At 42.0% G+C, this 27,447-nt stretch overlaps 1 protein-coding gene across 6 annotated transcripts in view; it reads right to left on the bottom strand.

The window, feature by feature from the left end:
• RAF1 (Raf-1 proto-oncogene, serine/threonine kinase) overlaps positions 1-25,185 on the bottom strand; it is a 32,785-nt gene extending 7,600 nt beyond the window's left edge. Inside the window, exons 1-12 of one of the 6 annotated variants that reach the window (XM_072346917.1) lie at positions 24,985-25,125; positions 15,713-15,768; positions 11,293-11,508; positions 10,636-10,748; positions 9,525-9,627; positions 8,179-8,336; positions 7,122-7,220; positions 5,550-5,703; positions 4,001-4,075; positions 2,135-2,162; positions 1,918-2,045; positions 1,037-1,154 (exon numbers count right to left, since the gene is read on the bottom strand). In XM_072346917.1, the coding sequence (XP_072203018.1) occupies positions 1,037-1,154; positions 1,918-2,045; positions 2,135-2,162; positions 4,001-4,075; positions 5,550-5,703; positions 7,122-7,220; positions 8,179-8,336; positions 9,525-9,627; positions 10,636-10,748; positions 11,293-11,499 (1,183 nt within the window). In that variant the 5' untranslated portion in view covers positions 11,500-11,508; positions 15,713-15,768; positions 24,985-25,125. Of the gene's footprint in view, positions 1-1,036; positions 1,155-1,917; positions 2,046-2,134; positions 2,163-4,000; positions 4,076-5,549; positions 5,704-7,121; positions 7,221-8,178; positions 8,337-9,524; positions 9,628-10,635; positions 10,749-11,292; positions 11,509-15,712; positions 15,769-18,748; positions 18,882-24,984 lie in introns of those variants that run through there. The other 5 variants (XM_072346912.1, XM_072346914.1, XM_072346913.1 and 2 more) reach the window with 5 other exon arrangements.
• Positions 25,186-27,447: the final 2,262 nt, after the last annotated feature.

Raw genomic sequence — 27,447 nt, 5'->3', positions numbered from 1 at the left:
CCAAAACAAAAAGTGTGCCATTTGTTAACTGGTGCACTTTGAGCTCCCCGTATCCTCAGTTCTAAGCAGGAAATACTTTCCAGTCTTTTAAGACACACTGCAAGTGATGGCTGCAAAACAAATCCAAATAAAACAAAAAGCTCTCCCACTATTTCTGCTTCAATGGAAAGTCAGTGCCATTAAAAAAGTGTCAATTATTTGCTGACATCAGTTAAGTTTATAAAATCAGATCAGGCTGTCATTACCTGGCAATTGAACCTCGGCCTTCCCCAGAAATCAGGAGAAATCTGTACAGTTAATTTAAATGTGATACTGAATCCTTTTTATGCTGAATTCTGTGACAGTTATACAGTCCAACTGCGTGCACAACTAAGGGTTACTTGTTAACACGTAGCTCCATGCATTTCTTCTTTAAAACATCAAAGTTCTTGATACATGAAGAGTAGTTGCAAACATTTTGGTGAAACATGTTAATCTAAGAAATTCACATTTCGTTTTAGTTGAGGGCCTGAAGGGGGTTGTGTTTCTGTTTAGAACTGGACACCCTGAATTTGGAACCTCATTCTGCAGTTCTGCAGTGTGCCTCTTTCCAAAGTCCTCCAGCAACTTTTTCCCATTAACTCTCACATCAACCATTTCTTTCATAAGAAATACTCCACCATAAAAACAATTCATACTTACTTCCTCTCCCTGCCACCTCAAGTACAAGTGTGCTAAATGAACTACAGTAGTAATTTAAAACAATGTAAGTTCAATTTAACATAATGCTGTGAAAATTTACAACATGGAATTAATGATGCTGGATTCAGAGTATGGATGGAGACAGAATTAGCAGTTGTGAGATTCAGATTTCAGCGCTGGCAACGTGCCTTTGTTTTCTCAGTGCAAAAACTAAGAAATCCGTATTTCACACTCAGTTCTTGTGCTGGTAGACAATCACACAGCCCCATTAAAACACTCCCATTCTGTTTTCTGCATTAGTGTCCTCCTACAGGACTAACTTTATGAGAAGTCAGTAACAGTTTGAAGAACTTACCGTGCCATTTGCCTTTGTAAACAGTTCCAAAAGAACCTGACCCTATTCTGGTAGAAAGCATGACTTCACTTGCTTCTATTTCCCAGTAATAACTAGAATCTCTTTGTCCACGAGGCCTCTGCAACAGAAATTGACATAGCTTGATATTAGTACTTAAATAAATTACATGCATATAAGCTGACATACACACAGAGAAGGAAATATCTTTTTTCCACAGAAAAATGAGATGCATCAAAACCCTGAGGGTTCTGATCTGCAGTCTGAGCTTTTGTTTTTCTCCTGAATGCTGAGGGGAGGAAGGGGCACCTCACAACACCCAGAGCTCTAAGAAAAATTCAGAGTATTTTGTTATTTCTCAAACTATTTTTTCCCCCACACAAAAAAGCTGAATGTTTCAGCATAGGGCTTTAAGTAGTTATAAAGACATCATTAAATTCTGCTCTAGAGATATAAACTCTGATCTGGGATCATAACGAGTAATTAGGGATTCTTTAATTATTTGCAGATACTTTAAATATTTAAGAAAATAAAAAGAAATCTCAATCATCAAATTACAGCTCTCCGACATATTTGAAAACAATGAACAAAAAAATACGAGAGCAGGATTTTCCAACATCCACACAGTTTATAATGGGAGCCCCGCTGAGCAACTGCGCTTACAAAAAGTCGAATAACTTCCATGTACTTAAAGCACACGGCAGTAATGCTACCTTTCCCAAGTTAGATTTCTATCACTGTGACACACTCTGCAGAGTAGCCAAAGAAGATTTCCATCAGCTTGCACTGTCTGTCAAGCACAGATATTTACCCCAACACTCCATTATTTTCATAGAGTTTAACATACTGGATGTATTTACATACAGTGGTTCGAAAATACCTACAATTTTGTTTTTTTCTTGTGTATTCGTTCCGGGGGCTCGCTCTCTCTGAGCTGGGACTGGGGTTTTGGGCTGAGACCAGCCAGTCGGGCTCATATTGTTAGGACTTCCAGACAGAGCAGAGGGTGAAGCTTACATGTGAAAACAAAAGAAAACGAAGTTACAAACCATAAAATAAACACAAAATGTGATTATAATAGTTTATTTTTGGAAGCCATACCTGATTCACTATGGTTTCGAATTGCATCCTAAAACAGAGAAAATATCAACAGAGTTAATAAAGTATATGACAGTATGCAAATGAACAAGTAGAAATAAATGTGTTGAAATAGTTCTTCACAGTTTAGACCAAGTGCTGTACGCTACTGACCAAGTCCCTTTAAAAGACGGCAGCTTGGTTATTTTCTAGTTACAAGAATCCTATTTACTTAGAAAAAAAAGACCAAAAAAAAACCAAAACAACCCATGCAACTGGCAAATACAGCACATTAAAAATAGTCACAGCATATTGAAAGGTATTACTACCAAAAATAACAGAGGGGGGAGAAGACACGGAACAGGAATAAACGTGAGAAATACTGTCTCCGTTCCCGCCCCACCATTGCTGTTCATGCTCGTGTGATCTGATCACAGCTCCTGTGATGGCCCTGTATCTCCAGGGAATAATTATTTAAAAAGGTTCTGCATTGTAAATAGGAAAACGTTTTAAATCCCCTGAAATATTCCAGGTCAATAAGCATTTAGAAATAGCACGGTAGAGGTATTTCAACACATAATAGACTACATCTTGTGCTCTAACACAAAAACATCTCCATTTCAAAACAGGTGTTTTCCACAGAAGTTTGATGATGGTTGAAAAGCACGTTCTTACACAGCTCACTACTTGGTACAGTGCAACAACTCTCACCTCATGCCACAGGCACTTTACAACACAACTCTACAGCCATGCACAAGATAAACTAAGCTCTGACAAACATGACTACACAACTTTTCTCACCTGCTATGCATTATCCCAAAGTACATACAGGAAACGTAAAATATCCAGGTACTGTATAAGTACAAAGCAAGAACATGCACTACAGAAATGTTAAATACTGTAGAAGTTAATAGAAGTCAATTCAAACTTTCTAACTAATTAGTAGAATAATAAATGTAAGACTTCATAGGAGGACAGAACAAGCCTATATTCCACTGTATGGCTTTCAAATTAGCCCAGAATTTCCTTACTAATGATTCATTTATGGAACACATCATTGTTGCCAGTTAGCCGTGTTCTCCCAGGCTTGAATTCTAAATAGCACATTCTTGCAGAGCTTCTCTGCTCTATGCCTGAGTGAATTAAAATCTACATAAGCTACCAGAGAACTCCTACAAATTACTACCTTTGTCCGGTCTGAGGACTGTAAGTCTTTTTCAGAACCTGCATTAATAACAAGCGGTGGTTTTTCTGCTCTGGCCTGAGAATGTAATTTCTTTCAAGCAAGCTGGCAAAGAAGCACTAAATAATCATCAATTGCTCTCATGTTTAATTCTTAAGGAATTGTTACCTGAGGGGGGAAAGAAAAAGTATCTTTGTTGACCTTCAGTTCTGGTTTGAATAATATTTTCCTTTTTCTCATGGATCCTATGGCAAATACACCCCACAAAGTGGTTTCTTTTTACAACACAAATGACACTACACAGCAGTGCTGCAGTCTGCCCCTTTGCTCTGATACGAAGTACATCAGATCCTTCATCTACACTTTTGCACGGTTAAATTTAACAAAATAGTTTCCAGTGGAAAACCTGTCACACAACAGATGTATCGGAGAATGTTTTGTACCTCAAAAGCTGCGTGACCAAGCGGATCTCTAATCCAAGCCTGTTCAAGTGCATACCAAGTATCACAGCAGTACAGCTTCATCCATCTCAACTAAAAATGAACTCTTTATCAATTTGCCTCTTCCAAGTGTTGTCCTCGATATTTATGTACACACATGCTACAAAGATTTTCATTAAATCAGCTCCAGATTAAACACTTCATGTGGACACTGCCATGGCTCACAAGTTACAGCAATCCTGTTAATCACAAGAAAACAAAATGCACCGAGAAAATACCTACTCTTCCCCTCAAACAAAATCGTCTGCACCAGGAACTGGGAGAAGCATTCAGGCTGTTATTCTATGCCAACAGGGTAAGAGATAACAGGAAGTATAAAAAAAAATAAGAAGGAAATGTTAGGATAAATGAAAAAAAAGTAACCTGAGCTGCCTGGCATATCATAATGAAGTGCAGGGAATATATAAATAACTATTCCTGTTCAAGCAAAACATTACATGAGTATTCAGAGTGACTAATCACCTTATTGAGGTGACTCTTCTCATATCATCCCTTAAGGTACTCGCTATCTGTGTTGCTGGTTGCTTTTTTTAAAGCCTATTGGAAAAGCAGTTACTGCCTCTAAGACAGGGCAGCTATTTTTATCCATTACACTACGACAGGCAGAATAGAAGGCACTTCTTTCTCTACTGCTATGCATTAAGAATAAGGAAAGAAATATCTCAAACACTTATCACACTACCAAGTTTATTAATTCATATTGTCTTTCTGTAAGGCTTTGTTTTGGTTTTGTGCTGTAGAAGACAGTAGTTCAAAGCCTCTGTGGGAGGTGGGGGCAGGAGCAGACAACTGTAAGGAATGGTACCTCTCCCCATAACATCCAGCTACCACAATGCTTCTAACCAACAAACAGTCACAGGGTTGCAGTGCACTTCATTTCACCTCACTGAAGATGCAGAGCAATTCTCTGGCACATTTGGGAGAGCCTTTACATTTCATAGAAGCCTACAGGCTACCAGCTGAAGGAATAAGCCAGTAAACTCAGAAGTCAGAGGATTTTGTTTGGCCAAGGACTTTTTAAACTTATTCCAGTAGGGGCAGAGAGGAGTACAGGTTGCTCTCTGAAATCCTGCTGTTCATCACTTTCTTTCTGCAAGCCCTTCCTGCAAATCACTCCCTTACACAAACAAACAGGATTCTCTAGCTCTCACTTTCAAAAACTCTCACTGTTTCCAGTGTAAGGACCCAAGCTAAGGGGAAAAATAAACAAACAATAAAAAGGGATTACTGCAATCAAGTAACAGCAGAAGTATTTTCAGATAGAGGTGGCTTTCCCATGAGCCACCAGTTCTATAGGGTATAGTGCTACTGCACTACAGTAAGCTTTCACTTGAACATTCAGACTCTGAGAACTGCAGCCAGACTTACAACTCCTGTCTCATTTTAAAAGCCATCAGCTCCCCTCCCCAGTCCTAATCTGTAAGTTTCAAAGAACATTTTGCAATATCTCAAGTAACACATGTTCAGAAAAGCTGAGATTGTGCCCTTTTCAGATCTGTGGAACTTACTTGTTAAGCCTCCCCCATAACTTCAAAGACACTGAAATTTACCTAGAACTTTAGTGAAGTTGATAAAGGTTGCAAGAATGAACTATTAACTTTCTAGGTAGATGTGCCACATATATATCCTTACCACAGCCTGTTAAGGAAAAGAGTACATGAAATACAGAAAAAGAAAAACCACCAACCAGTGACTATTAGATGGCCAGTTACAAATTCAATGTAAATGAACGATAATCCATCCTCACCAATATTACCTCAATTATCCGGCTGTCTACTGGCATTGTAGTGCTAACCATGTGGACATTTGGTGTGGAAGTAGATCGCTGTCTTTGGGAAAGGGTGCCCTCAGAGGAAGGATTTGATGTGTTGAACGTAAAGACGTGAGGTGTAGAATACCTGTGCTGGGAGCTAAGAAGAAAAAAGAGAGAAACTTGTGGTTATTTTTTCCCCCTCTAGCAGTCAAGAAAATACTTTTCAGTGTAATTACCAAAAGCAGGAACATACACGAAATTTCACACATGGGGAACGTAGGGATTTACATGCTAACTAAACTATCTGGTCAGCCAAACCACTTACACTTTAACTTTGGAAATAAACTGAAAAACTTGGCACACTGATCTAACGCGTTTAAGTCTACTTCTGCCATTATGAAATGTGCCACAGTTCGCCTCAGTCCCCATTAAATCACATTTAATATATTGATAAATTACTGGCTCTGTTGGATTAATTAATTCAGGCAGTTAAATTTAAACCTCTCATTTCAAGCTTATTAAATGAACAGCCTGAAAGGTACTTTTTTATTGCTTAGCCTTGAGTTTTTGAAGCTTGCAAGACTGTTCAAATTCTCACACAGAACAGCCAGCAAGGAAGTCATGAAACCCAACAGCAGGTAGGAGGCCAACAGTAAAATCCAGTTAGGGAAGAATTACAAATCACAGTTAACGTTAATCAAACTTCACTTATCCCAGATAACACAAATGGCTTAACCAAAACCAGACAGCCTTCACAAAAACAACCAGCTACCTAATCAGGAAGTCACTGTGCAGTAACGCTAGAAATAGACTAAGATGGCAAAGAAAACGTAAGATGAATTATTGATGTAGTTCCCAGTCAAACAAATAAATAAATAAATAGAACCATCTGTAAGTCAGCTACGTGCTCTGTGCCTCATTCCTGAACAGGTCAACATTTCTCAAAGGGATGTGGAAAAACAAAAGATGGCCTGCCCTCTCCAGCCTCTAGAATTTCAAGGAAAAGAATACAGGCACAAATTATCATCCGAAGACAGGCTGCTTTGGAAAGAAAGCGACTTAGATTCTAGCAGTAAAACTACAGGAATGTTCTTACTAATCAGGTCTCAGAACTTTCTGTAACGTGAGCCTATTCTCCATTTCTGCTGCTCTCTTTAATCTCTTCCCTACAGCCATAGTGCAGGACGTTACTTTAGTTGATGCATGTGACTCACACACACAAGAAATAAGCCATAAAGCCTTACATGTATGCTACGTGATCAGATGCAATAAAATTCACACAATACCAAATCTTCTTAGGCAGGTAAACAAAGGTCTCCACAGAACTTTTAATACCCTCACTTAAAATCTTAAGACTAAACTTTAAAAACATAAATTCCACAATTGATGCTTTGTTTGACGCTGTAAGAAATGACACTAGGTATTTGCTGTGATGAAGTGCTGTTGCCTTCTTGCACGTTTATCTCGACCTTCTATATTCTTCTATTTTCAAGGAGTTGGGAGCATGGTTTGTTTTTTTTTGTTTTTAAACAAGTGTATTTCCCAAAAGAGAAATGACAGGAAATACTAGCTTACCTAACAGGTATCCGGGAGACAGACTCCCGCATCCGTCTCATTGTCAAGGGAGGTAGTGCAGGGACACCACTGTCACTGATATTTGAATTTGGGAACAATCTGAAATATCAACAAAAACAATTACAATTTCAACTGCTACACTACCTCCTGTACAATGCTCTTAAAGCTGAGGACTTGAAGGGCTGCTGCTCAGCATGAACACATCCCCAGTTCCTGTATTCGCATAACGTTTCATCTGTATGGTACAACTAAAAGCTACATCATCCGATCCTCACAGAACTTTCATGTGTTCTTACTAAAGTTAAGACTTCAGAAACAAATCTGCAAGACTTCAGACTTTCTCAACAGGACACATGAGACTAACATTTAACTTCTATTAAACTCTGGTAGCATCAGGTAACGCAATTATCCTAAATTCTGGTTGCTCACCATTATACCTACGTGACCAAGTTCAGCTATTAAAAAAAATAATACAATCGCTAATAACGAAACAAACACATTCACAGGTTTCAGCTGTTTTGCATGCAAGAACTTCTGACAGCAATTTTCAACTTTCTCTAATCAATATTTTCTAAGTATTACCCTTCATCAGTTTTCTCAGCTTTCTATTCATTTTCAATGGCCTATCAAGAGCACTGATACAAACATTCATCTTTCCAACAAGTAAAAAATCAATTAAGTCATGAATCCTTTTTCTTCTAACTGAAGTATTGTAATAAGGAGGAGTTAGGATGCCTTCTCATGCTGAATCAGAAGGGCATTATAGCACCTGCCTGATCATTCAGTACATGTGTTGGTTTGTCTGAGAATACTGAAATCCACAGCAATAACAAAATGCATTCAGTCGGCCTTCTTCACCTGGGAGCAGACAGTCATTGCTGGCTGTTTCATGAAATCAATACACGTGTTCTATGAACTGATGAATAGCGCTACACCTCCCAGAGACCCACATACATCTCTATGGTAAGATTTTAAGAACAAAGGAAAACAAACAGAGCCCAAGATGCTTGTCTGTCATGGGGAACAACTGTTGCTATTAGAAAGGAACAGTCCTTACAAGAGTTGCCTGATATTGCTCCAGTCGACGCACATGGTTGGAACTTTAGTGCTGCAGTGCTCATGGAATTTATAACCGCACGTCTGGCACCGAAACCCATTCAGGAGGAACTTCTGGCAGATGTCACAGAAAGCAAGCTTTAGAAATGTCTTCCGAGCCTAGAAAATGTATTTAATGATTAATCCAAGATTCTCTTAATTAGCCAGGATGAACATCTTCAGAGCTTGACATAAATAAAAACAACGGTAAAATATTATCAGTGCCCCCAAAATGTTACTGGACGTGAAGTTACACAAGTTTCCTTGTACATATTTCTTGTTTGGTTGGAAACCTGGAAAAGCTTCCTAATAATTGGGGCACCGCTTGCCCAAAGAAAAGAAAAAACAGTGTAAAATTATCTGCTCCAGCAGAAAAGCAACATCTTGTACTTAGCAAGGTGACAGAGCTGAGTGGGAATTGGGTTTTTTTGGTGTGATTTGTTTTGGTCTAGTTGGTATCATTGCAAGTGAAGGAGGACCAGATCATAAGAACCACGTCTTCTTCCTTACTCATCGCAATATTTGTTTTGAGCCCATAGATAACCAATAACCCTAACGTAAGAAATCATTTTCTTAGGATGTAAAACAGTTTGTGGAAATTCTGTTTTTCAAAATGGCTTCTTACATTTTTAAAGCTTCTGAAATACGAAAATAAGACATGAAAATGGACAAAAGGCTTTCCTCCTCCAAAGGAACACTACCATACACAACAGCTGTGAGTCTGAATTTCCTTCAGTTCTGGAGCAAAAATATTAGGCTTTGTAAGAAACTATTTGTAAGACGATTTTATTTGTAGTTTTCTAATACTGCCAAGTATAAGCAGAGCTATTCTCAGTCACTGCAAATTAATCCCAGGCTTTCTAACTGATGTAAGTGAGAATCAATTTGCACAATATACTTCTGGAACAAAACAGCAAAATAGGCTAGAATGCAGAGAAGAGAAGGTGAAACTCTTACAGTTGGACACTACTGTTAGATTTGATATCTTCATGTAAGAGTTACAGAAATATATATTTATATAATCCCAACTAATAAAAATGTCGATCGGGGTGTTGATGGGGTAAAGGTGAGCTTCAGGGCTGTGACATCTAGGAACCATGACATATTCTGACACTTCACTATCACCTGGTATTTAGCCAACTTGATACATGGGGAGCAACAGGGAGGAAAGGACAAATCATCACTTCTGAAATTCCAACCCTCGTGTTTACAGAGCTAGAAGGCCCTTTGGGGCTAAGCCATTCCTTGACTGAATCTGTGGTTCAACTAATAACATTCATTTCAAAATACACAAGAGGAGAAGCTTACAAAGTTGTGTGTAGTGAGCGGAACGTGATCAAGAAAGTCCACCTGCAGTTCCTCACCAATCAAGGAGGCAGCATCGGTGTTCCAATCCAAACGCACTTTTTTACTGAAAGAAAGAAGAAGTGTGCAGGACAAATTTACTTAGGAGGTAAGAAGTTACATCTAATCAGTGATCTATGCTTTGTGAGCTTTCTTGAGTAAACTGAAAACAAACAAAAAAGCACAGCTAACCTCTTATAGTGATCTGTAGTTCAATATCTTTAACTTAGAAAAATAAGGAGTGACTTTAAGCCATAGCAATTCAACTCTTGTTTGTTTTAAACAAGTCATTCGAATATACGGATTATATGAAATAATCAACCTAGGAGCTACCAAAACAAAACAAAAAATTATGAATCATGACTTAGTGACATGAAAGCTGTATTACGTGCTTCAGTACTGAAGTTACTTGTGACCTCAGAATGGACTTCAGTTATACAGAGCTGTGAAACCATAAATGACTGCCTTGTGACTGAGGCTGAAAGGAGCATTAAGCCCACGCCTTTCGAGGTGTGAAGTTAAGCATATTAACTCCATGAGATACCTTCACTCCCTCAGCTTGTAAAAGAATCATTTGGTATTTAATAGCAGCATCCTCGGTCCTACAAAAAATAAGGAATACCTGAAGTGAGATTTTAAATCCAGCTGTTGAAAATTTGTAGAGGAATGCAGAGCCTTAAAACTGAGCACAGAGATCTTCATTTAACCTGGTCAAGAATCACTAGAACTGAAGTTTATAAACTACAAATGCAGAATGAGAACTGCGCCTCAGATATGAAGGCATATCATATCATTGCAACCAGAGTATGAGAAAAAGTTAGAGATGCAACAAGCACTTGCATGTACCCCTCATTCTGAACACACTGAATACTTAGAAAACGTTAAAGTAATACCCAAGAAGCTTAAGGATTTGCCCTAGCAGAGTGTAAAGAAAGCAACATGGAATTGCTCACAATCTGTATTTTCAAAGGAAATTAACAAATAAGGGAAAGAAAGCATCACTGCCACTACTCTACAAACAAGATTTTTAAGTTCTCTAGCTGACAGTTGCATGTATAACATTATGGACTCTTACCCTTTTGGTTCAGTAACAAGACGAAAAACTGCACAGCATTCTGGCTGCAGACCTCTTACTTTAAGTGCCTTCATGAGACAATCATGTAAGGTCATCCCATTTCGCACGTTTACCTGTTTGCAAAGGAAAAAAAAAAAGCAATGCACTGCGTGATGGTTTCATTCATTCTTTGAGGAAAAAACTCTCCAGCCCCCTCCTTTCTGCAACTGATGATGATGGTCAAGATTTTAGTTAACTGGCATATTCAGCTCTGGGAAATCACACAGTAGTGAAGCTTCTTGAGGAACACTAATTACCATGCTTCCCTGTAGACAGACTTCAAGTGAATAAAACAGTAATAGAAATGACTGTGGTACAAAACACAGGCATCACTGTTCACATCAGCCAACCGCTGTCTTTTAATCTTGAATATACACATTGACATCTCTTACTCAAGTATATTGGAAAAAATATGGCAGCAAGGTAGAGAAATACTAGGTTCCAAAATACAGCCATACAGCTTACAACTTGAGTCCCTAAGAACTGGAAAATCGATGACAACGTATTCAAAAACACAAGACGGGTTTTGTGAAGCTTGGCATTTTGATAGTAAAGACGTCAAAGCATTAGCAATGGAAACAGTACCACACTTCTTCCATCAAGGTAACACAGACTTACCACTGTACGTTGCTTGTTGGGCAAGAAAACTCGAATGGTATTACTGGTTTTGGAAGTATCTGATATCTTGCCATCATCAGATGCTCGGCGCTGATAACCAAACTGCTGGACAATGGTCGGTGAAATGCAGTTTGGGCCATCAAAGACAGAATCCTTGAGTCCAAAACCATTACTGATAGTCTTCCAAGCTCCCTGAATGTGCTCCATGGATGCAGTCTGGGGAAACAACACAATTAGAGGAATGAGGGAAAACTCACAGCATCCTTCACTGTGAAGAGCTATTCAATCTTCCTGACACAGCAGACCTCCTCGCCATCTCTTTTCAGACGTATCTGAGGACTGCACTGCCTCTTCCCTTGTGACATGTTTGACCTGCACGTACACAGTACAGTTTACCCATATCTGTGAAGTGCTTCACAAACTCAGTGCTCAGAACTGTCCAGTGCAAGTGTCAAGTTTGCAGATTAACTTCAGATTCCCCATTAGTGACTTCTGAACACTGCCTACGTTCCTGCTCACCTCTGTGAAAGGGAAAGTCACATAAAGCCTGACAAGTCAAGAAATGCCAAAATAAAGGTCTCCCAAACAACTGCAACTGCAAGGACTGACAGACCTACACTATTCCTCAGATAGAAAGAAATTCAGTTCATAGCACCAAAAACTCCTTTACTGAGCACCTATCAGTATCCAATACATCTCAATTCATGCTGTCCTTTCTCTGTTGTAAGTTATTTGAATGTTCCCATCCATTTCCTCACATCCTTGCTGTTTTCTACAACTGAAGAGATAAAGCAATGGAATTCATGGAAAAATATCTCACTAGTATTAAGTGCCCACCTGGGGATTCCCAAAAGGATAAACGTGAATTTCAAAGCATTACACTCCAAGCACAACTCCAAAAAGCCTTCGCTAGATTCATCAGCACTCAACGCTGGTAAAGATTTGAACCCAGATGTGACAAACATTTAAAAAGGAAACATAACCAATAACCATAAATAACAAAGGCTTGGTTCATGTGAAGCACCTACCACTGCATGCAGACTGTGCAATAGAAGCAAGAGGAAAAAAAATAATCCAGCCACTTTCTGCTGCCTACCTCATTCTTTAGGCATCTTTCAACTTATGTAACAAATCTACTCTATGCGATACTGCTAAAACTATTAATGGGAATATCAGGTTTCTGTTTCATATTTCAGTGAAACACTATCAGGCAGAAAGGAATGTCATCATTTTGGTGCCATTTTCCAGCTACTCTTCATCAAAATTACTACGGTCTGTCTACAAGTGCAAACTGCAACAGCAGCACTCAAGTCATATTTTAAGATATAAAAGTATGAGCAAATTGATCTCCTTCTAGGTCCGCTACTGCTACAATTCTGATAGTGATAAACCTCATCTTTTACACTCTTATAGAAAAAATCTCCTATTATTCCTCTACCTCCCACAGATATATTACAGACTGTGACCAGGCTGCATTTTTAACCTGTACTCTCTACCAGATGACAGCCATTTATACACGCACTAAAATCAAATGCAATAAGCTGCTATGCCATGCATGTACCTGGCAGTAACAAATTCCTACAAAAGACTGACTGAATAGTCCCAAGGATTCACTTCTAAAACCAGATTAGGCAGAAAAATCTCACCAGCAATAAGCACTCTGAAATCAAATAAGAAAGATATCATTTCATCAGGAAATCTAAGAGAAGCAACAGACATCAACAATTTAATGTATTTCACCAGCACAAACCCCAAAATACTTTAAAGTTACTTTAACTTCCACAACCACCAAAAGTGTTTAGTCTGAACTGTCCAGAATTTGGGTCCGTCTCCCTGAGAAGAGTCTACAGAAGGCTGAAAGCTCACAAGAGACAAAGCACAGCCCTCTCTGGACACAAAGAGAAGTGCCGTGCCCTTTCCTTTATTTCTGGAAGAGACACCAAGAGCTTTTAAAGACAACATAAATCCAGATTCCCTTGTTAGAGAACCAGAACCATTGAACACTCTTCCTGTACCTAACAGAACATCACACACAGCAACAACCTCAGGTAAAGAAAAACAGAGCTGGTGTTTAGAAGCACCCAATGGTAACTTTTAGTAACTTGTGTTAAGTACAATTGCTGACTTCAGATTCCCCCTTCAAAAAAACCCAAAAACCAGCAACAACAAAAAAACATTAAATTGTTATTAGAACAGCCACAGAAGAACAAGACAACCTGGGAAAGCACAGCAGTTTTTTTTCCAACATGTGTTAGGTACAAATCTTGCTAACAGCACCAAAGCTCTACAGCATGGCACAAAACCCCCATTCATTTTTCATCAGCACTAGAAAGAATCCTAAACTGAGTTAGCAGCCACTACCTGAAGTGTAATGACCTCTAACATTCACCTCATAATAAAAACTGATAAGCAGTGAGAGGGGCTGACCCAGTGTTGGAAGGTGTTCTTTCAGCATCATGGAGATTACTGCAGCCAAAGTGATATTTAAGGCTTTATTTTTTAAATTTGGTAAATTCAGATGCATTACTAGAAATAAAAAGCATAGTGACCAATGCTTTACTTTACCTGCCTGTATCAGAATCACATCACATGACACTTGTCTCAGAGTCAGATTGGCTTTTCACCATAATGTTGCCTTCTTCACAGCAGAGCTCATCAGAAAAGGATGTAGAGAAACAGACAGATATCCAGGAGAGCCCTGCTTGTGCAGCACAAGCTCACGTGTCCACAGGGGTATTTGCATTACACAGGCAAGTCAGACTTCGGACAAGCATTTTTTCCCCACCAGTCTTGCTATCAACCGTACACACATTCTCAGACATGAGCCTATTTGCATTTTGAGCTTTCTCATGCTTAAATTGTTTCAAGTATGGATGAAAGCCCCAAACTGTGTTAAGAGTTCCCTGGAATTCATCCACTTTACAGAAAGGATGAAAAAGTTACTCAAATGTCAGCAATCCGGCAGATGCCCTTCCCACACGAGTTCTTGAGAACTGAACAAAAGTGACGGAGAATTTCAGCACAAAGAATTATCGGCTTTCTCCTTCAGCTGCATGTAGTAAATGAATTAACACTGAGGACACCACCACTGCTCTTTAAATTAATAGCAGTTTTCTGAAAAGAAAGCCAGCCTAAGGATGAGGTTAACTAAATAACTAGTGACAGGTGATAGATGTGCAGGCTACTCATGTCTGAATTGTTACACTGTGACTGCTGTTAAAAATGGCTACAAAACAGCAGAGAGTTGGAGGACACGGAGATCCAGCTGACAGGATTCCATTCTCCTCAGACCAGTTTTAAACTTTAAGCATATTTCACTGAACGTGGGATCTATGCCAGAACCAGCAGCGCCACAGGCAGGTCAGTGCAGCAACGTTATGGAACTGAGCATAGACACCACGAAGGAACCTGTCATGAGGTTGGGATTTCCTCACCCATCCCACCTGCGGCTGTGAGGGAACAGCTGTGCAGTGATCGGCTGCTGCTCAGGCACCCACAGCAGGGTCCAGGGACAGAGAGGAGTAGGGCAGCAGGAGCCAAGAAAAGACTGAAAGGAACCTTCATCTTCTATGAGCTTACGACACAAGAACAAATGATTCTTCCTTGTACTTTTGAGCCAGTAAATGCACCTGGGAATACTTTAATGTATGTTTCTGCAATGTGAACCAAAGCTAACGTGATAATACTTGACTATTTAAGTTGCAACATGCCTGGACAGCTCGACTTGTTTCCAATACAGATACTTGCAGAGAAACCTGCATAAATTGGCAAACAAAAATTGAACCTAAATAGAAATTGCAGACTGTACACAAGCAAAATTACTCGGAACATGTCAAACAATGACTTGAGTGCCTGCAAAGAAAACTTATGTTACGTTCAACTCTATCTTATATCATCTTACTAAATACTTCCACGAATTTACAGCTCTTTGTGTGGGTTTTCACTTGTCAAAGTGTTTCAGAGGTACAATCTCAGGAACAAAAACAAAAACAAAAACCCAACCAAACAAGCAAACCCCACGACTTGGAAGATAATGCCACAGACCTGACTTAGCGTGAGGTCTGGATCATTCACCAAAGATGTGTAGTTGTGTGGAAAGGTAAACGGTATCTAGAGGAAAATATCAATAAAGTTCCAAACAGAGAAAGAGCTTTGCCCTGCAAAGTAAATACCCATCGAGACTGACTAAAGAAAGAGCTTAAATTAAACACACTCTTCTGATAAAGCAAACACAGAAACAACCGTAGACATCCTATCTATGCTATGGGATGTTTCAGAACACAAAGCACAAGTTTTGTTAATGGTCAAGGAATACAAGCACAGAACTCATTTGTACTGTGTCCCTTCTCTTGAGAATAACCCATGGAACCTGGAAGGAAGGATGAGGCAGGGTAAGGAGAAGGGCATGTCAGATTTGTACCTTTAGTTTTCCTTTATGTCAATGAAGTCCTATGACAAAATGATGAAGTGCATCATCTGTGGAAGACAAGACAAAAATCACTTTAGCAGGGAAACTCTAGCACATATCCAACACGCCAAATCAATAGCCAACCAATTATTTCATGAACTGCAACATTAGTTACCTTACCTTCTGTCTACTAGTAGTTTTCATGGCCTTCTGCTGTTTTTGTTTGTTTTTTTTAACACAGCAGTCAATGTAAGGAGATGCTCTGTGTAAGGCCAGACTACACGACCACCACAGTAACTCAGCATAATCTCACTGTTATTCAGAAATCACCACGAAAACCTTTTACAGCTGAACCTCACTAAGTACACACTGAACACTTCCTTCTCGGACATCAGGCCCTTAGTTACACATGCAGCCACCTTGCTGACCCACAAATGTCCCATCAAACCTTGAATCCAAAAAAAAGTAACAAGCTAAGCCTCAAAGTTTATTGCTATCTTGCGTATAACTGTAACTTTAAAAAGAATTCTTAGGGAATCTGAAGAAGCCTTGCTTAAAAATGTGAAGCTAAAATGAGCTAAAGAAGCAAGAGTCAAATATAGAAAAACATTCACTAGAAAGTAAATAGTGAAATGCCTTCCCACCTCGCAGATCCCTGCTTAGCCATTTCTAGAACAAATCTCACGCTGAGATGACTAGAGGAGGCTGAGATGGGACACAGTCACAACAGCCATCAGGGCTGGCAGCACCTCCTGGAGCACCTTTCCCTCCTATGATGAAAAGCTGAGGAAGTTGGGCTTGTTTAGCTTAGAGAAGGCCCAGCGAAACCCCACTGTGACCTTCCAGTATTTAAAGGAACTTAGAAGCAGAGGGGTGGCTGACTTTACACAGTCTGATAGTGATAGGACAAGGGGAAATGGCGTTAAACTAAAAGAGGGGAGATTTAGGCTAGATACTGGGAAGATTTTACTCAGAGGATGGTGAAGCGCTGTAACGTCATCCAGAGAAGTTGTGGATGCCCCATCTCTGGAGGCATTCAAGGATGGGATCCTGGGCAGCCTCATCTAGTGGCTGGCAATGCTGTCCATAGTAGAAGGCTTGTAACTATGTCATCCTTAAGGTCCCCTCCAACCTAAACCAACCCATGATAAGCAGAGACTGTAGAGAAGGCATGGCACGCTGCCCTCCGCACACCAAAGAAAAAGGTGAGCTGTACAGATCTAACAGAAGATGGGAGCAATAATGATATACTTAGGAAGTAATCCATGCTGAATCAAGAGCCGATTCCTTCTTTTCCCCAAATATTACATCACTAAGGGATACAGTGTAGAAAATATGACCAGAGAGCACATGTGGGCCAGAAACAGAAAAACAGGGCAGATCAGAGGACCAGAGAGACGCATCCTCAAAACAACTACAAAAGACCTTATAAGTGGCTATCTTGGCTATCAGCAGACTGACAAAAACGGGTACAGTTACAATCCTCACATTCAGTTAGAAGTCTGGGACAAACCTTGAGAAAAGAAAACCAATCTGTGTGACAGATAATGTCAGACAGAAAAAAGAGGAGATAAAACTGGTAGGCAAGGATTGAGTTCTTGAAGATTTGTATTGCAGAAATCCAATGTGCCAATTGAGAAAACAGCATAAAATTCATGTGGTGGGTTAAAGAAGGAGCAGGTACAGCACTTCTACCTGCACCCAAAGCAACAGCCATAAGGGAGTAAAGCCGTGTGCTTCTCTTGACAGATAAGAGAAGCACGGAAAATGAAAAGCACAGTAGAACATCTGCTAGCAGAATTGGCAAGAATCAAAGTTTAAGCAGTGAGTGAGTTGACAAGAATACCAGCTGTTACTGCAGATGTGAGATTCAATTAAATGTGAGAAGTAGAACTGTTTACCTAAGACAATGGCAAAGCTAAGGAAGAAGAAACTGCCTGCATACTGGAGGATGTGTGCCTACTTGCAGGATTTCCACCTGAGACACTGCGGGACAAGAGAGGGAGCAAGGGAAGCAGGTGTTCTGTACAGGAACATGGAACTGGCACAAGCTCATCGTGGACTATCCTTTGGTATCAAAACATTGCATTGGAAATATTAAGAATTCTGCTACAGAAGGACACCTAATTTCACAAGCAGGAAGAACAAGAATTCGGCACAAACAGAACTGCAATACAATAGGTTTTGCATTTCAGTGTTTTCAGGTCACTTTTTTTTTGCTGAAAGTTTTAAAACATACACCTGGACAATATCCAAGGCCAGAAAAACAGCAGTTCAACATTTCACTATTTTTGATTCCGGCAGTGCTACACTTGCACAGGTGATGTTCTCTATGTGATGCTTCTACAGCCAAACCACAGCATTACACTGCGATGCTTCTCCTGCTGCTTACTCCTGCTCTCGTTCCCAGTTGGGTAGGAACAGCAATCTGCCACCAGCAGCGCTGCACATCTCTAACAAGAAACAGTATGATCTCCTTTCCTACTGTGTGAGAACTGTCAGCTTCAAGGTTAGCTAACGTCAGGTGGGGTTTATGGAAGTTATGGCAGAAAAACTCCAACCCACTCATTCCTGGGCTGCATGTTTAATTCTTGTCTTTTACATCACATTGCTTACTTACAGCTTGCACGTGAGAGACGAGGTAGACAAAACACCACACAAAGGGAACCAAAACAGAAAAACAAAACAAAACCTCTGGCTGCAATAAATTACACAAACAGAAGTGAAAGAACCGCTTACAATTACAGCAGAGAGATTATTTGTGATGATAGGAGAAATGGGATTTTCAAACGTGAGAATTTTAGTCTTGATCTGCCCGATCATTTTATTAAAAATGTCCTTCAGAGCTTGTAGTGCTTCTGTAAAACAGAATAATTCCAGGTAACGTCCTGTAATTTAACATCACAAGGGCAGATCTTACTGGAATGGGTAAAAATAGCACTAGTGGACATGCCAAAGGAGAGTCTTTCCACTCTATGGCCACTGCTTGGATTGCAACATCAGCTGGCTCTCTTTTTATAACCACTTGATTGCCAGCGAACAACTTACCGAGAGAACTCAGAAGGTTGGAGAGACAGAAGAACAAGGCCAAAATTCGCTTTCAGATGAAGTCAATCCACTGACACGGCCACTTGGTTCCACCATGTTATTATTGCCTCCGTATGCTTTAAACTTGCTTCTAAAAGCATTTAACACAAATGAATCATGCAATTCAGAATACAGCTTATTTTCTGTTAAACGTCAGCATAAAATTCGAGGCTTGCACTGTTGTTTCCTTTGGCTGCAGCACACTCTGGAAGCCACCTTATGCTGTCCAGGTTGCCATTCTCCAATAACCTCATTTTGGTCAATGTCTGGGAACACAACTCCCAATTCCAGCCAGCTTGGAACAACTACTTTGTAGCACCTGAACCCCACAGATTCCTTTTCCTGCTTGCAAGTAAAGATAACATCCAGGGCAACACTAACGATTAGAACTGCTAGAGCAGGGATCAAAACAGACAGAAAAGATACTTTGTTCCACAATGCTCCTGTAGCCAGCCGCTGGGCTTGCCCAGCTTTCTAACCGTGCAAGGGAAGCCAGCATCCTCCAATCCCCAACAACAACTACAGCATTCTCCCTGTCCATACCTACACATTGGAACTGACTGGATGGGGCTTACACAGCTTTTTGAAATAGTTTAGACCTGAAGGGACTCACATTCAACCAGGCATTATTAAAATAAGGAAAATATTTACCTGACAGTAACATGCCATTAACAACTGCCAGGTAAATTCAGATCCTCTGAAGGAGGCTGATCAGGGTATGATCAGCTATGATCCACTTTCAGAGCAACCTGACGTTCCTACAACACATCTTGAAAAAGATCCGATTTTCCTGCGTACCAAAATACACCTCCTGCAGCTGGAAGCCGGTCCAGAGGTTATCGCTGGTTCTTTCAGCTTCACATTAAGCTTTTTATTTTACAATATATTTACAAAACTAGCAATTCTGGTTGCAGTTTTGGTAGCAGTGAGTTAGGAATATTTTTTTTAAACCATGAAAACAATAACTAGCCTTTTTTCCTCCAGCAGCACTGCTACCACTGAAGCTTCCAGCCTAGCAGTCCTCCCTCCAGTGCTGCTTTGCAGGACCATTGCTCTGTGTTCCTGCAAATCTCACTTCCGCAACCATTCCATGTAACTGGATGGGAGGATCCGCACCCCTCCTGTTACAATGCACTCTGTTCAGATTCACCAAGAAGTTCTCTGTGAAATATCACAAGTAACTTATCCTAAACAAGCAAAATTGTGGACTAAAGCAAAAAGGGTGGTAATTTAGGTGCATGTCCAGCAAGCAGGCAGTGTTGGGGGGGGAGGTGGGGCAAGGACACCTAACTGTTTTTCATAGGTAGGAAGAGAATGCAGAAGATGAATGGGCAGTGCCTCTAGAGGATTTCTCACAGATGGGAAGATCACTCCAGAAAATACTCAGAGCACGAGCAGACTCAGCAAACATAGCGAAATGAGTGAGAACAGGACAAGAAAGTGCAACACACAAACAAGTTTGAATTACTGATGGGGTCCACAGAGACGGGCACTGGAGCAAATGACAACCATAGCAAAATAGTACAGAAAAAGAGAACGGCAGAGGAGTCACATGTTGAAGTTTCTCAGTAAGTACTTCGATATTGGCCCTGCAAAGGTACCATCAACGACACCTTTCCTGCAGCACAGCACTACCTTGCAGCTCACTCGTCTCTCCAGCCCCGTGCTCCCCAAACACCGGTTTTGAGAACTCCAGTTTGTTCTCTAGAGAAAGAAATTATGTAACAAAGTACCCTATTGGGGGCTCTGAGCCATTTTTCATAGTCTAAACCTCTGAGCCAGTTTTAATTAACACGGTTAACCCCACGCCACACCCAGCTCCAAGTTAGTGAGGCCACCTCCCTCCAGCTTGTGAGCTAAAAATACGCTCTGCCCCACTGCTCCTAACCGATACTGTGTATTTCTGCTGGAAGGCAATGTTAATTAACACCTTTCTGACAGCTGTTTGTTGGAAATGAATATTTTAGTTTCAGCAGCATAAACTGAATGTGAAATGAAGCAACGTCCTGCAGAGGTAAGAGAAAACAGGCAGTGCTACAGCAATGGGTGCAACATCTGCAAAGATCCACAGCACAGCACGCAGCGTGCAACCAGGAACAATAAAACTGCGTTCTATCCATAAACCTGGAAATACAGGTCCCATCTGCAGGGCTTTCAGTGAAGTGCAAAGAAAACAAAGCAGAGACACACACTCATCACACACGAAGATGGCTGTGAGGCAATTCCAAAACTCTTTTGCCTGCAGTTAAAACCAATTGGCTTTGGTTTAACCACGCGAGAGCTGTGCTGCACGTAGTCCGCTGAGCAGGATGCACAGAACGCAGACACACCTGCAAATGCAAACAAATGCACTGACCAGGATTCACCGCTGCACCGTCCCATTGGACCCAGAGGTTCTTCTACACTACAACCTTAGCTCTAATTCTTGACATTCCCCACCAGCAGGCAAAAACCTTTGGAAAACAAATAACCGCATCCCACTGTGTCCATTAAAAGCCTTTAAAGAAAAAAGCTCACTTCTGTAAACACTGTTTACTATCACTTACAACTCTCAGCTCTGGAGCGTACCAAGAAAACGCTTTACTCATTTACAAATGAGTTGAGGAGGGTTTTGTTTATCCCCATCTCCTACACACACCACAGCATCTCAGTATATAAGCTGACCATACTCTATTAAACTGCAGAAGGTCAGCACAGAGTGCTGCCATAAAATCAGCTCTGTGCGAAATAGATGGCATTTCTAATACAAACACCATCTCCAAGTCACCAAAGGAATACGCGTATGCCAGCTGCTTTTCAAAGCAAAACTGTTGTTTACAGAAAAATAGTGTACGCAGCAGGAGCCAACAGAGCACTGGGAATTATTCACACCAGTTTGGCCCAAACAGACTTTCTTTTCAGAAAGGCGATGAACATCACCAAACACAGATCTGCATTGCCAGCACGAAGGCCATGCAAAGTGAGGTGGACTTCACGCTGCTTCAAAACCAACAAGAAAAGGAAAAAGCTGTTAATTTGCCACAAAGGTAGCAGCATTCGGACACAGTTTCCAAGTCATCAACTCTTCTTACAATTAATTTCTAGAGTTGGCAAAACATCTGCATGACCTTCCTCCAAACGCAGCCCATTTCTAATTTAGAAGCTGCTTTCAGTGACTGTATTTCGAATCAGAAAATACCAAAGGTTTTTGTGTAAGCAATTACGTATCAAATTGGTACAATGTTGATGTAAGCCAGCTGCTCGTTTACAAATGTGTTTATCTTACACTTACTGAAGTCATGCTTAAAACGCTGCTTAGATCACAAGTTTTAATCTTGCTTTACGTATTTTTGTTACTTCCTCAAAGAAAGATAATTTGGACTCATGTAGTTTGGTATTTGAAGAGAAACTGAAGCTCTATTTCTTATCACACAGTCCTTAGATTTCTGCATTTTTAGGCTGGAACACAGTCCATGAACTTACCGCCCTTTCTGATTATTCACCTTTTTCAAGCTGTATTTACATGGAAGTTTTGGAAATCAAAACACAGACACATTTTCACTCCTTTCCTCAGCAACTGGCCCTATGCTACCATGCCATCCACTGTCCCTCCTCACTTCCAAACGTTCTTCAGCTTATTTGCTTATTTCAGCAAAGCGGGCAGGTAGAGGCATCAGGAATACAGAGCTCCCACAGGCTATGGAAACATGAGGCCAGGCTGTGGAGGAACCTCTTGCTTCCCCCAACTGCAACTCCAGCCCCGGGTGCCAGGTGCAGCACATCCCACGTGGCAGAACCCAAGCAGGGAACCTGCTGGCAGCCAGGAGGGAGGCAAGCCACAAAGGAGCAAAGGAGAGGTTCCAGCACAGCAGTATCGAAAAGGGCAAGGGATGCCAGGTGTACCGCAAAGCAGTGGCGAAGGGCATAACTGAAGGTATCATGGAAGGAAACACTGGCAGAGTGCAGAGGTGACACAGACCCGCACACAAATAAGTCTATTAAACACAAATATTAAATAGACTTCTCACATCTGCTCAAGTCATTTAAACATTCTGTGTATGTAACACAAAAACAAATTTATTAGCACAACTCCTCCACCTGAAACTCACTGCTTAAGGACTTCTTTAGTCACAGCAATTTCACATAACAGCTTTTTGGTTTCCAGCTCCTGCAACAGTTGAAGAGCTACAAAAGCTGACCCTATCGCCTTAATTTGTTTCTAAAGGCAGAAAACTGGGAAAACTTGTTTTTTTTCCTCAGCTCCTGGTTTCTCAACAGCAAATGCGACAAATACCTGAAGTGAGGGGCGCGTATGTCCCAGCAGAAACCAGTGCTGATCCAGCACACCAAGAAGTGCTGACCAACCATTCCCGTAGGTCATGTCTGTGGTTTATAAAATAGGAGTTACTTTAATAAGCCGTAGTAAGTTTAGGCCTTGAGACAGCAGTCAAACCCTGAAGTTAGTCAAATAGGATTTACTGCTATTAAAAACAAAAAAAAAGGAAAATAATAATTAAAAAAAAAAAAAAAGGATAATTTTTAAGTGCACAGCAAAAAAAAAATAGATTTATATCTTCTTTGGAAAAAAGAGACTTTCCCTGTCGCTTCCAGCTTTTCCTTCAGAACAGGTCTGTCAGCAGTGTTGCACAATACATTGTCCAGTCCTGAAGATATTAAGCATGGCAACAAACCACATGAAAACACATTCCAGATTTCTGGAAGCACTGCTGCTCCAGCCCAAATAAGCCAGTCCACTGCTGATTTAATGATCTAAGATTGAACTGCTTACCGTATTCATCAGTCATCCGCTACATAAGCATAAAATACAGATCCACACTTATTTTTCTGATTAACTGTAGCCTTAGGGCTTGCCTATGGAAAATATTTATAAGACAAACGAAATGAAAGTCACTTCCATTCTTAATGAATGTACTCAGAACAGATTTAACCAAACTGCTTGGAACTTAACTCTCCCATTCATCACTGCAATCTTTTCTTTTGCACCTACACTGCATTAAGAGCTAAAGGGCAGGAACATCTATTCCGGTTATAACCTAAGGTTACCCAACAAAGAAATCTCCGGCAGTGCTTGGATCGGGGTCTTCCAGAACCTTTAATAAATAGGTGGACAGATTTCAAAAGCTCTAAAGGTTTCTTGTACAAAATTACTTCCAAGTATCTTGGCTTAAGTTTAAGGCTTAGTGCACCATAGTCCTTTCTTGGTCTGCACGCCTGCAGCACCCCACAGCAGCATCCGGATGGATACACGTCGTGCCACAGCAATTCTACTACAGCACTTGAGGCCTCACAGTCCCAGGTGAGGTCCCTTCAACTGCAGTCGTGACTTAGAGGCTAAGAAGGAAAGCCCACTCCGGTTGCTGTTCTGACACGGGCAGGGTGCGCAGGGGACAGCAGGAGCGCTGCTGCTGGCGAGGTTATTTCTGTGTACATTTGAACTGTAGATAAAAGAGTCCGGGAACAGAGCAGTCCGGGAGCAGCACCACATCTGCATGGCAACAGCGGGGCAACTCGAGGGAATCGGGAACCTAAACAGCCATACTCCAGCCTTTACGTACTTCTTTTTAAACTGAATCCGAACGAACCCAAGCGAGCAGCTCACACCACTCAGTCACGCTACTACAATACAGCCCCATTTTTGACTCGGCCAACGGCGGATCCCGGCCGCACAGAGGCCGCAGCCCCACAGGAAGCGCCGCGCGGACCCGGAGCTGCTGGCAGCGCTGGTGGGGCGCACAGCCCCGAACAGGCGCCGGAACGGCCGCCCGCCGCCGGGCAGCCCGCGGCCCCGCGCCGGAAGGCACAGAGCGCCGGACCCGCCGCTCCCCGCAGCCGGGCGCTGACAGGCAAAGGCCGCACCGCGCCCAACCCGCCCAGCGGCTGAGGGACCCCCGCTCCCCACCGCCGCCGCTTCGCCTCTCCTCCCCTCCCCCCGTCCCCGAGCTTTTTGGCACCTTCCCCGCTGCCAGGCCCGGGATCGGCCGCAGCTCTCGGGGCAGAGCCCCCCCCCGGCCCCACGGTACGAGGACAGCCGAGGTCCCGTCGGCCCCCGGGCCCTGTCAGGGCCGAGAGGCCGCCTCCCCCCGCGGCGCCCGGGGCTCCGCTCCAGGCGGCGGCGACATCGAGGAAGAGCCGAGAGAAAGGGCAGAACGGTGAGAAGCGAACCCCGCAGCCCCGCTCGCAGCCCCGCGCCGCCCTACCTATGTCACTCCCTCCCGGCCGCCGCCTCCGGGCTCATCTCCCCTCGAAGCCGTTCGTTTCGTTCCTCATCTAAAATGGCGGCCCCGCACCCAGCGAGACATTTATCCGCCGCCCATCGACCCGCCGGCGCTCGGCTCCTTCCCCGCTCCTGGCTCCTTCCTCCTCGCACCGCCCTCCCGTCGGGCCGCCGAGCACCGAGCAGCCGATGCAGCGCTCCTCCCCGCTCCCCCGCCCCCTCCAGGCGCCGCCATTTGAGAGCGGTGGCGGTTGAGGCGCTGCGGCCTTCCTAGAACCGCGTGGGCATGGCGGGCTGTGTGTGTGGCGGCTCCGTAAGGCGAGCGCGTTCTCAGACACTGGGCCCAGCACGGCCCCCCGGCCCGCACCTGCCCGTAAGTCTTACCGGGAGCAGCGAGCCCCGCGCCGCAGTGAGCTGGCAGCGGCCCGAGGGGCGGTGCGTGCCGCCAGGGGTGGGGTGTCACCGCTGGGAAAGGTATCGGTAAAACACGGCCGGGGCGCGCAGCTTTCTCCTCTGCGGGCGAGGAGGAGCTGTGGGACGCGGGCCGGGCCTGCCTTGCTCCGGGCTCTGAAGGGACGAAGTGCCTACGTTAAATGGCAGTCCATTTATCGTCCTGAAAACTTGGAAGGTTAGCCACTGCAATAGAAAACATTGCTCCTATTGCTTATTATTATTTTTCTTTTTAAGAACATTCATGTTTAGAGTCATTAGATTAATTAGTATTCAAACAAGCATTTCTCTAAAGAGAGCCTCCAGTAAAGTTCTCTCGGCCTTATTTGGGGCTCCTCTGCAGAGGGAGGCTTATGCTGCGTAATCCAGCTCAGCTGAAGTCACATCAACAGCAAGGGCAGAGGAAAAGCAGCACTGCTGGGCAGCCTCTCCTAAACACCAAATAAGAAAAGAACAACATACAAAGGCTGCAGCTACTGATGCCCTCCAGGGAGAGGTGTGTAATTGCCATCCCCATTTCAGTCTGCTATGAGGAGCCCTAGAAGGCTGAAACAAATCTTCATGTCCTCAGAAAACCACAATTCAGTACGTGATTTATGAACACGAGTCGCGCCTTTCAGATTCTCAGAGTAGCCTTTCCCACATGTGTCACATTTAAACCAAGAGTCCTTGGATGCACGCGCAGTTTACATGACTACAACAGGATTCATAGTCAAACTGTTGGCCCAGGAGAAGCAGAAGGTGAATTCACAGCTGTGTGTACAGTGAATATTTGCATTGCTCAAGACCGAGCGTGTCTGTGTAATGCTGTAGACAGCAGTACAGATCTTGGTAAAAGGAGAACCTTAAAATACACTAATGTAAAATGAATAAAAACATGACATGAGAAGCTTCAATTTAACATCGTAAGCTTTCAAAAAGAATACAAAGGTCAAGAATTGTAGTCATAGATGAAACCACTTCAGATAGGGATGATCCCAAGCTGAGTTTCAGGTAGTTAAACACTATCATTTATAGTATGTTGGGTTTTTTTGTGTAGTTTTTTGTTTGTTTTTTTTTTTTTATCCCTGCATTGTAGAACTTAAATTGCATGTTTTTATGACAATAGAACATCTTATATATGAAGTTCACGAAGCAGTATCCTTCTTTTGCTGGAAAGGAAACTAACACAGTCTGTTCTTATGAGTTATTTTTGTTATTTTGTTCAGAACAGACTCCTTATTTTATCCATATCCAACTAAACGTGGATGCTGTTGGGCTGACAACATTGCATACTGTCACTGTTCAGACACATACCTTTCCTCCAGCCTAATCAGCATCTTTTCAGCCACATACTGAAGCAAAGTCTTGGAATCTTTTCCTGTGAATAACTTAGAACACTTCCTCCCAAAGGCTTCAGTCTTTACCACCATAGATAAGTGCACAGTGATCTCAGTCTCCCTGGAAAGCACAGAGTCTGGAGCAACCTGCGCTCTCCAAGAACTCGGCAGAAGTTGTTCAGACTGAGATGGGGTTGGGTAGAGCTGCAGGTTCTAACCCCTGGGGATTTGCATTAGTACATCTTTTAGTTCATCATTTGGTTTGGTATGCAGAATGGACAGTCCAATACAAAGCTTATATATGAGTATCAATAAATTCATGTTGTTTATTTTCAGGGTCAAGCTAACCTAAATACTTGAGGGTTAACAAAAGAAACTTTGCATAATAGTTCAGTATGTGTTACAGCATCATTTCATCTCTAATGATTTATTCCACCTATTAAGCATACGTACACCTGTGATCCTTCTATTGCTCTTACATAAACATAACAATAAAAATGTTGGACAGAAATGTCAATTGAGGTAGGTTTTAGATGCAAATTTATGTGGAAACACTTGAAAGTAAGACTGCAATAGTTTTTCATTAAACATTACAGGAATAAATTATTCTGATGATAAGCAGTAAGCAATGGTCTTTTACTGAAAACAATATCACTGAGAGTCTTGCATGAAAAATA

The sequence above is a fragment of the Excalfactoria chinensis genome, chromosome 12, assembly GCF_039878825.1.
Source record: "Excalfactoria chinensis isolate bCotChi1 chromosome 12, bCotChi1.hap2, whole genome shotgun sequence".
Classification (NCBI taxonomy): Eukaryota; Metazoa; Chordata; class Aves; order Galliformes; family Phasianidae; genus Excalfactoria; species Excalfactoria chinensis.
Note: the sequence above shows the minus strand (reverse complement) of the source record. Positions and strands in the feature narration are given on the sequence as shown.